The sequence below is a fragment of the Stenella coeruleoalba genome (genome assembly GCF_951394435.1).
Source record: "Stenella coeruleoalba genome assembly, chromosome: 5".
NCBI lineage: Eukaryota > Metazoa > Chordata > Mammalia > Artiodactyla > Delphinidae > Stenella > Stenella coeruleoalba.
Genome location: NC_137150.1, coordinates 112711712 through 112725638, shown reverse-complemented (window position 1 = coordinate 112725638; position 13927 = coordinate 112711712). Strand labels below are relative to the sequence as shown.

The 13927-nt window shown below is 38.0% G+C and overlaps 1 protein-coding gene across 1 annotated transcript in view; it reads right to left on the bottom strand.

The window, feature by feature from the left end:
• The window catches only part of ROBO1 (roundabout guidance receptor 1), a gene marked incomplete at its 5' end in the record, with an annotated part of 146705 nt that overhangs the window by 44581 nt on the left and 88197 nt on the right, over positions 1-13927 (bottom strand). The window contains 3 exons of the mRNA XM_079921453.1: positions 5635-5677; positions 7085-7111; positions 11334-11531. Of these exons, the coding sequence (XP_079777579.1) occupies positions 5635-5677; positions 7085-7111; positions 11334-11531 (268 nt within the window). The remainder of the gene's footprint in view (positions 1-5634; positions 5678-7084; positions 7112-11333; positions 11532-13927) is intronic.

Below are 13927 nucleotides of genomic sequence, written 5' to 3'. Positions count from 1 at the left end.
CTGAGGTCCTTTTCCAATACTGACTCCATTGGATAATCCAGCAAAAGAGGTGATACGATGCATGATGTACTGTCAGATCCACAATAAACAGACTGGCACTACAGAGTCTGAAAAGATTTTCTTCATGCTTTCATTTTCTTTGCTCAAGTGCAATAACCACACTTTCATTTACCTGGGAAGCAAGAACCTGACATTTCACTCACCATGGTTCCTATGCTGGCATACAGAGAATCAACCGAGGAAACTTTCTATGCAAATGATGGTTATTTGAGGAATAATTCACTTCAAATGAAAAATATGGATTTATAAGTTATATATCTGTATACGTATATGTATATATGTGTGTATACATATATCTGTAATAATAATGAACGTTTCCCCTTTGTTTACAATGTGTGAGGCATTGTTCTGACCTTTATATGTATTAACTCATTTAATCTTTCTAATAATCTACAGAGTAGTTACTATTATTATTCAGATTTTAAAGATTAGGAAACTGAGATACCTGAGAAAGGTTAAGAAACTTGTGCATGGGTACACAAAGTGAGCGAGTGGCAGAGCTGGGATTCAAATCCAAGGAGTCTGTCTGTAGAATCCACACTCTAAGCCAGAATACTATAAACACATATACTGGAGAGTGCTGAACTTTCCTAAAATCCTCAAACATTCTTAATAAAAGGAAGAGTGGGGTAAGGTCTGAAGTCTAAACATTCAGAATAATGCCGTTAAAACTGAATAAATTTACTATTAAAATTGTTGATAAAAATACGCTTTGAAGAGCCATGTTGCTGACCTGTTAAAATGTAAAACATTTAAATGCAAGCTGCATCACAGATACCTGGAGCTTTTGAAATCCATGTTGGTTATAGAAATTCTGCACCTAGTAGTCTATAGCTTTCCTTATTTTCTCGTGAGCTTAAAGTGTGTTATCACTTTTTAAATTATTAAAAATAAATCTCCATATTTGATACTGTAGAAATATTATAGGATGTTTGAAGTACGGGTCAAGCCTGTCTTACATGTTTCAAAAGGAATAGACAAAATTTTCATGCTACGATTCCCTCAGAAAAACACTTTTAAAAGTGAACGTTTTGATATCATCAGAGGCTGAAAAGAACTTTTCATATGTATGGGAGCTTTCCAACAGGAAGTAGGATTAACAATTCACATCCTAGCTTTCAGTTCAGACTTTTGTTTGGAATGCTAATTATCTAGGGAAGAAGGTTGAGTCATGATTACTGGCCCATAATGAATCTTAAAATGCCATGGGTATATTTCAGAGAACTCTGAGGAAGTCAAGGTCATATGTAGCTACTCTGATAAGGGTGTTAGGGTCTTTAGAAACTAACAATCTCTCAAGCTATCTTTATGTATTTAAGATGATCTAGTGTGTATGAGACAGATTTAGCTGCCCAAAAATAAGAAATGAAGCAGAAACAAAACACAGTGCTGGTTATAGTGATTAATATATGTCGGAAATATTATATAATGTTACCATATTTTATATATATATAAATGCAACCATTTTATACATATATATCATATAACATGTTAGTTGTTATACTTTCATGCTAATATATGTGAGGTTTGTCTATTTTTTCCTGTGTTCAAAAAGATATTATCAGGGAAAGAAAGAGACTAGGGCTCCCAAAAACCATATTTAACTTCCAGTTTATATTAAGGGGATAGTTTTGCGTCACAAAGGAAAAGAGGACGGATGCACTTAAATAATTATGTGGCAATTACCTTCAATTCCTCTGCTCCTGTTACTCCAGACATTCCAATCACTCACTCCAAAAACAAACCAACCAACCAACCTATTTGAACTCCTAAACCACAAAATAAAATACTGATACTAAAGGGTCCAGGGGCTGGGGAAAATAGTGAAGGGGCCCAGCAGCAAGGGTTGCCTGTAGGCTGTCTCCTCTTTCTTTCGATAGCTTGAAAGAATTCTGAAGCCCAGGAAGAAGCAAGGGATAGAGCTGAGAGTGGTCAGTCCTTCAAAGAGAAGCGAGGCCTGAACTCTTTCTTTCTCACCTCCCACTGCCAGGAAATGTGCTATTGGCATTCTCGACCTGGTTAGCCTGACTTTCCTATGCCTTTCTTCAGGCTTTCTCTGCTGATTCCTGGTTTCTGCTGTGGTTTGGATTTTAACTAGGTTTCCATTGTTTGGAAGAGGAGATCGAGATGTGTGAGGTAAGGAAACCAATGAATAGAAACAGCCACTTAAGATCCATGATCTGCCACTGGATCTGGATTATACTGCAAATCCTTTGCCCTTTTTAAGTTGAGAAGAGGTCTCTTTGCTTCCCGCCATCCTCGTTTTCCCTTTTATGTGAAGAGGGAAATTCACAGTTTAGAGAACGAGGAGAGCTCTCAGGTTCTCCTTCTCTCTCAACCTTCTCCTTTATCAGAGGAAAATGTCCAGGGCCCCAAACTCTTCTCTCATCAAGGAATGAACTCAAGTCTTCTGACATTTGTTTACTCGATAACTCATCCCTTCCTTCTTTAGATACTTTTTGGTGATATCTTTCAAAGATCAATAATTCATATATTGAATTTATGGATATAATCCAATAAATTACATTTATTGCATTACAAAAATTCATGCATTTAATTATTGATTAATAAATCACATAGCCTCTAACTCCAGGATCTCACATTCTATGGTGGGAAACGATCATTTAAACCAGGAGTTAGAAAACTATTTCTATAAAGGATTAGAGGGCAACCATTTCAGGCTTCGTGGGACATATATTTTTTGTTTCAACTACTTAACTCTTCCATTGTGGTGGGAAAGCAGTCATAGACAATACGTAAACAAGTGAGTCTGGCTGTATCTTAATAGATCTTTATTTACAAAAACAGGTGTCAGACCAAATTCAGACCAAGAGCCATAATTTGCTGACCCCTGATATAAACAAAAGATAATTGCATTACCTCTTATTAGGTGCTTAACTGTGGTATTTATACAGCACAAAGAGTTCACGGAGGACACAGCAGGTGAACCTCAGCCAACTAACAAGGGGAAGGGGGACACATTACGGGCTGATGTAGTAAGTGCATAGAAGAGAATGCAATATTGGTGATTGGCAGGTGGGTTGACACAGTGGATTGTAGGGGGTGGCATACAGAGATATGAGGAGGGCTACAAGGCCCTAGAGTTTGTGGGTTTCACATGTTCTGTCCAGTTTAGACTTGCTATTTTAAATATGGTGTGTTCTACTGAAACTGGGATCTTCAGAAGCTCAAAGACATGATCCATATTGCATTTCAAAATTTCATTCTGGTTCCAACGGGCAAAGGGAATTAACAGGAAATAGTTGTAATGAAGGTAGATGAAGGCAGGACTGCTGGGAGCAATTTTAACAGATTAGACAAGGGACAAAAAGAGCTTGAAGTGAAACAATACAGCGACAGTAAAGGGAGAAGAAGGCAGGATCAACGAAATGCAGTAATAGATGCAGGAAAGAGGATGACTTGATATTTTGACTTAGGTGTCATTAACCACATGAGTCGGGTGATACAGTGAGGGCTCACAGAGTCTGAGATGCCTGAGGGAATCCAATGTTTAAGAGGTGGCATCAGAGAAGTGAGTACAAGAGTCTGACTCACTGTTCATTCTCTTACCACACTGGATCATGGAACACACACAACGCACATACACAGAACACACACACACGCACCACACACTCACAGATGGCTAGAAAATGAGACCTCTTCCTAACGCATTCCTGTTGCTCTTACCCTGTTCTGGTTTTTCCAAAGCACTCACCAACTGCTTCTACTATAGAGTTGACTTTTGAAAAAATGTTTATTATTAATCTTCTATCTCCCCTACTAAATGTAACATTCAGAAGGACGGGAACTTTCATTGACTTTGCTCACTGATGCATCCCAGGCAACTAGAACACTGCCTGTCACATTGTAGGTATTCAATAAATAGGTGTGATGAATAAATAAATTTAAAATTGTGTATGTAACTGTCATTTTGAGCATGAACTCTAAGATCTTTATTTAACTGTTGCCTCTATAACATTCCAGCATTTTTTGTCATTTTATTTGGTAAAAAGATCATTTCTATTTGGTATTTAAAATAAATCCATTTCACTGTTATACTATTTTTACATTCAGAAGGTTAATTCTGTATGATGATTTAGCGACCTTTCCAAATGGAACTTTGTAATTTTTCAGTCCTGCTGAAGAAACGAGCATTTGGTACTGAGAGATCCCTGCCATCATTTCCTCCTTGATAATCTGGTCTACCTAGGTTGAAAATTCCTTTACAGCAGAAACTAGACATATTTTATATGTGTGCGCATGTGTGTGTGTGAGAGAGAAAGCACATCTGCGCATGTGCTCACGCACAGAGGCTGGTGCAGAACCCACAGAAGATGCTCAATAAGCATTTTCATAAGATCTGATTAATGAGAAAGCTGAAGTCTACCGTCATGAATATACACATGTAGAGAGGTGGTTATAGCATCAGGTTCCAGATTTATCCACGAGAGAATGTTCTTATGCCAGAGACTGTTTCATGAATGTCTGGGGTATGATTTAGACAGAATTGCCCCAGATGCAAAAACAGGCCCTGGTTTAATTCCTGAATCAAGTGGATTTATTCCTTATGAAGACCTCCCTAGCTTTGGGGTCTTTCAGTGGCTGACTTTGTTTCACAGGTATGAAAACAGGAAGCTAGCAGCAGTACCCAGGAAAGAAAACAGTAGTGCTAATTGTCAAATTTGTACAGCATTTGCTAAAGGTGGTCAACAATTTTTTCACCACTCTTTCTTATTTTTATCTTTTCCAGTTGCAACCACATATCTAACTATACAAAGCAGGATACGTTAACTGAATTTGAATTAGAAAATGGTTCTGGTCAAAAGGTTTTTTTTCTTACACCTTAAGCTAGAGGTTACTGTTTTTGAAAAGAAAAAATTATCATAGAAAATCCTGAAGCTTGACTCATGTAACTTATACCTTCTTTCAGCCCCTTTCAGCCGTCTGTCACATCAATTTGTGGTTTCTCTGTGAATATATTAAAGTTCACTGAATAATAATTACCAAAAAATCATAAATGTAGGATTGAGGTTCATTTTAATGAGAGGGAAAAAAAAATAAAAACCTCCGTGTTAACAAGCTACCTAGATTCTCCTTTTATTTCAACATATTTTCCGGCAAATGGAGACTGAACTATGTTGAATTCATAACAAGAACAAACAAACAGACATAAACTACAACAACTTATGAGCCAATGCTGTGTTCAGCAGGTTTCCAAATGAACACTTTTTCTTTGATAGTATCTGTTAACTAGCTATATTTCTTAATCTTCATAAATGCCATCGCTTAATTACTTTAACTCCTTTAATCATCTGCTAAATCAGCAAGTCTCTTTCCCGGTTAAAGTGCTCCCTCTGGCGTTCACTGACTAAGATGCAACAGCTCCAATCAAGTGCATTTGTGTGTAAACAAGCTTGGCTCCACAGCACAACAGAATGGAGTATTTCCGAAATATTTAAACAAATTTCACCTTTAAGTTAAACCTTTTAAGCAAAGAAAGTGATGTCATCGATGAAGACAAGAAGAAATACCTGGAATTCCCCTGAGAATCTACAAAACAAGCAGGATAGTTACCTCCCTCCACTGCTCACAGCTTCGCCTCCTCTCTGATAAGTTACTGGAATGTTACCAAAAAAAAAGGAACAATTAATAGACATGTTTGTGTTTATATATCAAAAGCTATGACATTCATGAGCATATTTCTAGAATGGCATGTTTTCTTCCTTTCTACTTAGAAGCATTGCGAAAATTCATCACAGGAAATAGATTTCCAATTCAACTAGTATTTTTTTAAGATGGTACAGAATTAGATATGTTATTTTTATTTTCTTTACGTGCCAACAAGGTTGAAAACTAAGCAGAAGCCAACTTCAGTTCACTCTTATTAACTATAACTATTACACGTTTGTACATTCACATTCTCATAGATTCCAATTTTGAATTTATTATTTTCATGTAATTTCATGATTTTATGTAAGTGGAATCTTAAATTTGGGAAGAAAAAAACCTACCAGACCATTTCCCCAGAAATATGAGTACCAGTAAGACAAAGATAAACGTTAAAATAAACCATCTTTCTCTCCACACACAAAGATGTATGCCAAGTTGTGACTAGTAATGAATGCGACCTAGTTTTTACTGTGGCTTGTGAAAACCCTTCTCCATGTATTTTCATCAGACATGTATACATATTGAAAATATATTTTAATGCTCTTGAAAGCATCCTCGGCTTAATAAATTATGGGTATAAAATTTAGCCATAACAGAAAAAGATTTGCACATAGTCAGGCAAGGGGTTAAGGATATTAGCGTTTCTGTAAATACAGACCCATTTTCTAAGGAGAAATATGGTTCTAAAAGCTGCTACATTCTGCTACTTAGAAGAACTCCAAACTGGGAGTCTGTTAAGGAGAGATAAGTGCTCCCAGTGATTATAATAACTGGATTAAAACCGAGGAGGAAAGGCTACAGGTACATCTTTTACTAGAGGTGAATCGAAAGAAGAGGACCCACTTTGAAAGAAACTGAATGGAATGGAATCTTAGTGCTCGGACTTAAGGCAAATGACAAGTTTTATCTTTCACATGTGCTGGATATTTTGGTTACCTTTAAGAATGTTGATTGTACGGATAGAGAATTGCAAGGGAGAGAAATTTTTGTTTGAAAACCTGAAAGCTTAAGTTAAGGGAAAAAAATGCACTGCCAAGTCTGAAATAATCAATGTGATCATTAGCATGTTAAATCATGCTGAGGGTAGAAACAGTGTGTCCATCTAATGAAACACATGCAAACAAGGCTAAGATGCAATGCGGAGTCACGAATAAGTAACGGCATTGAAGGAACGACAGGCAACACCAACCATTTCTACTTCAAGTGCATGCCTGGCCTGAGTAAATGTACTGTCTTCCATTGTAAGTCCTTTCCCCCCAGCTTACTGCAGAAAATGAAATAAAAACAGGAACACAATAGTACAACACATGCCAAACTAACAAAGAAAAGGAGGGGGGTAAGCGCAAATATATACCTGTTGGTGTGAAGGTAAAAGACGGGACTGAAAAATCAAAACAAAATATAAACCAGTTATTAAGCTGAAGAGAGAAAGGGAACATATCACATTAGTATAAATCAAGCAGACAGCTGAACATAAAACAAATGTAAATAACTAGGCCAGTAGTTCTGACACTCTGATATATGAATAAAACCAAATCTGAGGTTAAAAAAGAAGCTTGTCTCTGAGGTACCATTTTGAAGGGTCTGACGTTCTAGGACGGGAGGGGGTGGGGATTGTGCTGGGTTAGCCTGCAAATGACCCCTGCATTTAGTAATAGAGATTTAGCTCATGGCTTTAGTACAAACAGGAGTCCTCTACTATTAATCATTTCCAAACATTGGATAATGGGTTCTTAAACAAGTATTATCAGGGTCTTGCCTAAACCTTATCTAGAAATCTTAAAGTAAAGGCTTATTAAAGTGGGCTAACTAATAGGTGCATTTAAGTATTCATCATCGAAAGAGAGACAGAGGGAAGGAGACAGAGAGAAAGATAGAAAGACAAAAAGAGAAAGAAAGAAAGAGAGAGAGGGAGGGAGGGAGGAGGGGGGAAGAAAAAGAAAGAAAGAAGGAGAGAGAAAGAGAAAGAAAGAAAGAAAGAAAGAAAGAAAGAAAGAAAGAAAGAAAGAAAGAAAGAAAGAAAGAAAGAAAGAAGGGGGGAAGAAAGAAAGAAAGGAAAAAGTAAGAAAGAGATGGAAGGAGGGAGGAAGGAAGGAAGGAAGAGAAGAGGAAAGGGAAGGAGGAAAGGAGGGAAAGAAAGAAGGAAAGGAAGGAAGAAAGGAAGGCAGCAAGCAAAGAAAGAACTGGAACAAAAAAACCCATAAAACTGAATTGTTTCACTGCCAAGAAATGCCTGATACTTATCATATAAACAGTGTAATGCTACATTTTTATCATGATAGAAATTTGTGAAGGGACAGGAAAAATGGGGAGCTTTAAACTTTAACTTCTCTATTATAGTTTACATTTAGAAGCTTCCTAGAAGTAGGCTGAGCATTTTTTTTTTAAATACCACACCAAAAGCTAAACAATAGAACAATAATGCCCCTCTGAAAACCTTCACCCTGCAGTTATAAATCTTAATCCAATCAATAATGCCTGAAATTGAACTGCAGACCTCAAAAGTAGCAGCCTTGCCTCTGCCACTTTTCCTATCTTCTCTCATTCCTGGGTGTTGGATAACACCACAGCTATTTCCATGTCATTTCATAGAGGGAGGAGGCTGACATTTTTTCCAAGCTCTTCACGTTAATTTAAAGTAAACACTGCTCTGGTAAAGAAAGCAAGGAAATCTACATTACTTCCTTGTAGACTAAAATTTGCTTTTAAGAAATCCTTAATACACACAAACTAGAATGTTGATTACTTATCACGGATCAAAAAGCTGCCACTTCACATTTGAACTTCTCCAAGAAATTTACTTGAAGATTAGAGCACTGGGGTTGCAAATTCAAATGCCGTAGCATCCTTTACAACTGTCACTTCTTACCAAACCATTTTATTTCTGAGCGTACTAGGAGGAACAAAAACAAAACCCTCAATGCTGGGGATCCAGTTTATACACTGGGCTTCCTTTGCTGCACAGCGGTCTCTGTCTTAGGAATTCTACTGTGTCTTCTTTCAGCCAGGTCTTTTCAGAGAGTCAACGTAATTTAGCTACAATCAAAAATTCAGAGCCATAGTAACTAGTCCTCATAAAAAATAATAAAGAGGTACATTTGAAAGTAAAGCTACTTGAGCAAGAATGCAGTGCCTGAACATTAATTTGCAACCAAAAGGACACAGGCAAAAAAATGAAAGGTCCCTGTCAGTATTCCTAGCCCACTGCTAAACTCAGTTTAAGGAATTGAAGAAGAGATGAAAAGAGTTCTGTCTAAATGAATTTTTTACAGCTTGTACACCAAAGGACAACTTAATTCTCAAAGCTTCCAGTAATAAAATAAACTCCCGCTACGTATGTGGACAAGGGGTACGAGCAGAGGGCACACCTCCGGATAAATGTAGGGGGGAAATGTTAAAAATGCTCACTATTACCCGAAAGTCACACTCTGGTTTGATGGTTTATAGGTCAACAGCCTATTGATTTCTTTAAAATATTTCACTTCCTTTTTTCTTAGAATTACCAGCATTGTTCTGGGCATAGACAATTTAAGATTTCAGGATGCACTTTTCAAAACTGCATACAACCAGAATTATGAAAAAGTGCTAACACGGCAAAGTGAGGAAAGCAGAATCGAATGCTCACCAATTACATTTGTAATTATGTTCTATGAGTTCTGCTTAAACACAAGCTAGTTAAAAGGACGATGATATTAGTTTAACAGGTTTTGCAGAAAGAGCACATAGGCATTTGCCGGCATGCTTAAAGTACATTAGTAAAAGAAAAGAAACATTTCAGAAGGGGAGAGGGTTTCATGTCACATATTTAGATTTCAAGACAAGAGAGAGCATTCAATTGTTACAACTACACAGCTATCAGACTTCATGGCAATAAAAAATACAGGATTCCTGGGGAATTCAGGAGACTCTACGTCTAGACGTTAATTAGTCACTTTTCTTCATTCAAATGGGATTTCAAACACACAACTCCCAACAGCCTGCCCCTGCCCGGCTTCACAACACACAGACACCCACAAACCCCTCCTCTGCCTTGGTTTTCAGTCAAAGGTTTTATACGGTAACACGTGTGCCTGACATTGATCTACTTTGTATACGTAACGAGCAACCAGTCTCTCTGCGGTAACCTCCCAGCCCTCGTTTTCCATTTCACAGGCAGGGATACTGACATTTTGCTTTATCTCTGCATAGGACACATATCTGAAAAAGACATATTTAAGGATGATAACACTAAGGTGAACGTAGGTACACGAAGAGATTGCTGTGGAGCCACGGACAGGAGGCACATTCATGGATTTCCACAGTGTGGGTGATGAATTTGTGTTGACTCTTGGCAAGACACCTTGGGACCAAGGGCACAAATATTTTAAGACTGTTGTCCCAGACTGTTTTACAAGCGTACAGGGATATTCAATAGAACTTTTCATTGAGAAGAGGTCTAGCTAGCACTAACAAATTCTGACTTTGCCATATCATTGATCAGAGAAATGACTTGGCCAAGCCACGCAGGAAATGTTCACTTAGGAAATATGTAGACAATTTTTTTTAAAGGGTGGTGATGGTGCAGGGAGGTATGTGTTTACTGGTCATCCTCTTTAAATTTGCTTTGCAGCAAAAGTGTTATCTTAGACGTTAAGTGTGGACCCTATAACTAGCGTGAGTGTATAATTTGCCATCCAAAAACGAGGACAATTTTAAGAGCCAAAGGAGCACTGTAAATAATTTAGTTGGACTAAAGACATAAATTGGGACGGTGGCCTGAAAACTGGGACTTACAATCACCCTGCCTTAGAGCCCAGATCTGATGCCCAGAGAGGATGAAGCTATTTGAGGAGGGAAAGGCAAAAGGATTATCTATCTGATAGTGTTAACAACCTCATCACAAAACATAAAATACAAACCACCAACCTACAGACTTCGAGAATATGTGGTAAAAATGTCTGTGAAATCCTTAGCATATTTGGCTCGTCCATAAAGTTGTAAACAATTGCAGCTAAATAAACGTTCTCTTCTAAACTGTAAACACATTTTTAACAAATCATCATCACCCATTAACAGTATACATATTCAGCTCTGCAACTTTAAATTTAACAATAAAAAAGTTCTAAACCTCCTCTCTCTGAAAACTGAAGCACATTTATCAAGAAACTATTTTATAAATAATCAGAAATAATCGGAAATATCATTATTTATAAATAATCTCTTTAGCTTTACAAAGGGCAACAACACGCCCTTTAAAGTTGTGCGACAGTCCAAAGCTTGTATTTATAATTCCTGTGACAAGGAGATTAAAAAGTTTCCTCCAGAATATAAAGTAATTCCCTAAGAGAACAAGGGAATGGTATCGCAACGAAGTGTAGACCTACCCTGGTGAAATATATTTTAAAGGAACTGGGCCTGGAACTGATAAGCCTATTTGTAGTACTGATACTCAAGAGGAGGTTATACCTAGATACTGCAATAAAATAAAAGCACTTTTGAAGATCTTTATATATTAAAATAATTTCATATAGGATATGCGTAATCATGAATAACTTGGAGTCACAGATTAAAATGAAGAGTTATGTAAACATAGTAAAATATGGAAAGCTTAGGAAAGCTAATACCTTTTCTGATACCCGCATAAGTACTAGTCAGCCCATTTCTCTTCTTCCGGTGTCGGTAGAGCCAGATGCTAAAAACCATAAGGATGATCCAGCAGGCTGCCCCGATTCCTGCGATGAACGCTGGCTGCTTCACAACGTCTGAGATCTGCTGAGCAAGGCTGACTTGGTCCTCAGGTGACACGGGGTTTCCATGAGAATCTGAAAAGCCGTCTTTGGGTTAATTTGGGTGTAAAACTCAGTGAGACAATGAAAAAAAATTGTGCGCGTGTGTGTGTGTGTGTGTGTGTGTGTGTATCTCCCCTCCTCTCACCCTTGAATAGTCTAAGACGCTTAACTGCCTCAGAAACACATTGTTTGAAACTATGTTTAGAAGGGTCTATAAAAATTCAGAATCGTTGGGCTTCCCTGGTGGTGCAGTGGTTGGGAGTCCGCCTACCGATGCAGGGGACGCGGGTTTGTGCCCCGGTCTGGGAGGATCCCGTGTGCTGCGGAGCGGCTGGGCCCGTGGGCCATGGCCGCTGAGCCTGCGCGTCTGTCCGGAGCCTGTGCTCTGCAGCGAGAAGGGGCCACAGCAGTGAGAGGCCCGCGTACCGCAAAAAAAAAAAAAAAAAAAAAAAAAAATTCTGAATCATTAATAAAAAAACAATGAAAAATTAAAATCATGTTACCATTGAAAGAACTATGAAAAATCTTTCTTTTAAAATAATGAACATGGCCAGCAATAGCTATAAGAATGTTCATTAAATATGGGCAAGAATTATCAAGTGTTATGAATAGTCAAAAAGTCTCCTGTTTTCTGTCAGCTATTTTGATTCAAGAATTAAAAATTGATAGAATTTATTGCTATTCTCGGAGCAACTAAGCCCCTGCGCCACAACTACTGAGCCCGCGTGCCACAACTACTGAAGCTTGTGCATTTAACTCTGAAAATGTTCTGCTAACACCACCTGCTTTAAAGTAGAAACATTTGTTTCAGTCCAAAACTCTATTTTTTTCCAAGAAAAATAATTGGTATAACTCATTAGTTATGAATAACATTTCTCAAACAGAAAAAAAAAGCTTACTGATTATTTTTTCTTATTAAATGACATTGCATCCTGTTAAGACACTGGCAGGTAAAATAAGTAGCATTCAATGGCTAAGGAAACAGTCTTAGGAAAATAGCACCCCTTTCTACGTAAAAAGGCTAAATTGCTTCTCATGTTGTGCATGCGTGTGTTTTTTTTGTTGTTGTTTGTTTTTTTTTTTTTGGCAGTACGCGGGCCTCTCACTGTTGTGGCCTCTCCCATTGCGGAGCACAGGCTCCGGACGCGCAGGCTCAGAGGCCATGGCTCACGGGCCCAGCCGCTCCGCGGCATGTAGGATCTTCCCACACCGGGGCACGAACCTGTGTCCCCTGCTTCGGCAGGCGGACTCTCAACCACTGCACCACCAGGGAAGCCCATGCGTGTGTCTTTTATTTGCTTTTTTCTTGAACAGAATTCCAGATTTCATTCTATGGAGGGTCAAGTCTGAAAAACCTATTTTCACAAGCAGTTGTCGTCACCTGCCTTCAACTGTTTGTTGACTGAAAGTTTTATTTCATGTTCCAGACTCTTTTATCTATGGTTATCCTACAAGCACTTCATCCTCTGAAAGTTCACCAAGCTGACTCTTCTTTTTATTTCTACTACACCCTTTGTATCTGCTAGGTTTATAGATTTCATGGTTATTTGTGCAAGGTTAAGTTGGGTAGCTTCAGATTTTATGCAGACAGCCAAGAGAGGTTCCATGCAGACGACCAGATGGGCTTAACAGAATAAAGTGTGGTGTGACTGATGAATTAAAATGGCCTCTCTGTACCTCAGTCTTTGTCTCACTGCAGCTGAGGCTATATTAAGATATGGAAAATTGGAACACATCTATAATTTCAAGAAAACCAATTTGACCCTTAAATCCCATGATTTAAATCTTAAATAAATAAAATTACACATGGTCCTTTTTCTAATTCATATTTGAAAACCCAGTACTGAAAGTCATATATTATACAAAATAAGTAAATGACATGACAATGTATAAGGTCATCACCATGTAACTTTCAATTTCAGTTTTAATAAGGCAACTATTTGAGTAAAAAGATCTATGTTCAGACTACTTTCCCCCATACCTTAGATAACGTTGTCACAGATGCATCAAACAATTTTTAAACATAGTTTTTGGTATTGCCTAAAAATTTTGGAATAAATGAACCAGAAATAAACCATGAAGCTCTTTTTGCTTAAAAGTTGTGTATATTATAATCTCTGTTGAAAAAAATAGTGCTCGTTGTAAAAGATAATCCAAAAATCAAATTCTGGCCAGTGGCTGTGGCAGAAGCAGCCAGCTCTCCACTAAAGACGTGAATTGTACTCTCATAGCATAGAGTTGTTGGGAGGTAGCTCCCTAGCCAGTTACTTGATTTTGCAGTGTTGCCATTCATCTGTTTGGAATCACAAGACTAAGCTCTGTGCAGCAGTGATGTGCACCATCTCCAGACATGTGCCATTTAAACCCTCCTCCACACTATGTGTTTCTTTTCTTCCTTTCTTCTGGCCCAGGGTCAACCTTGGAAGCCC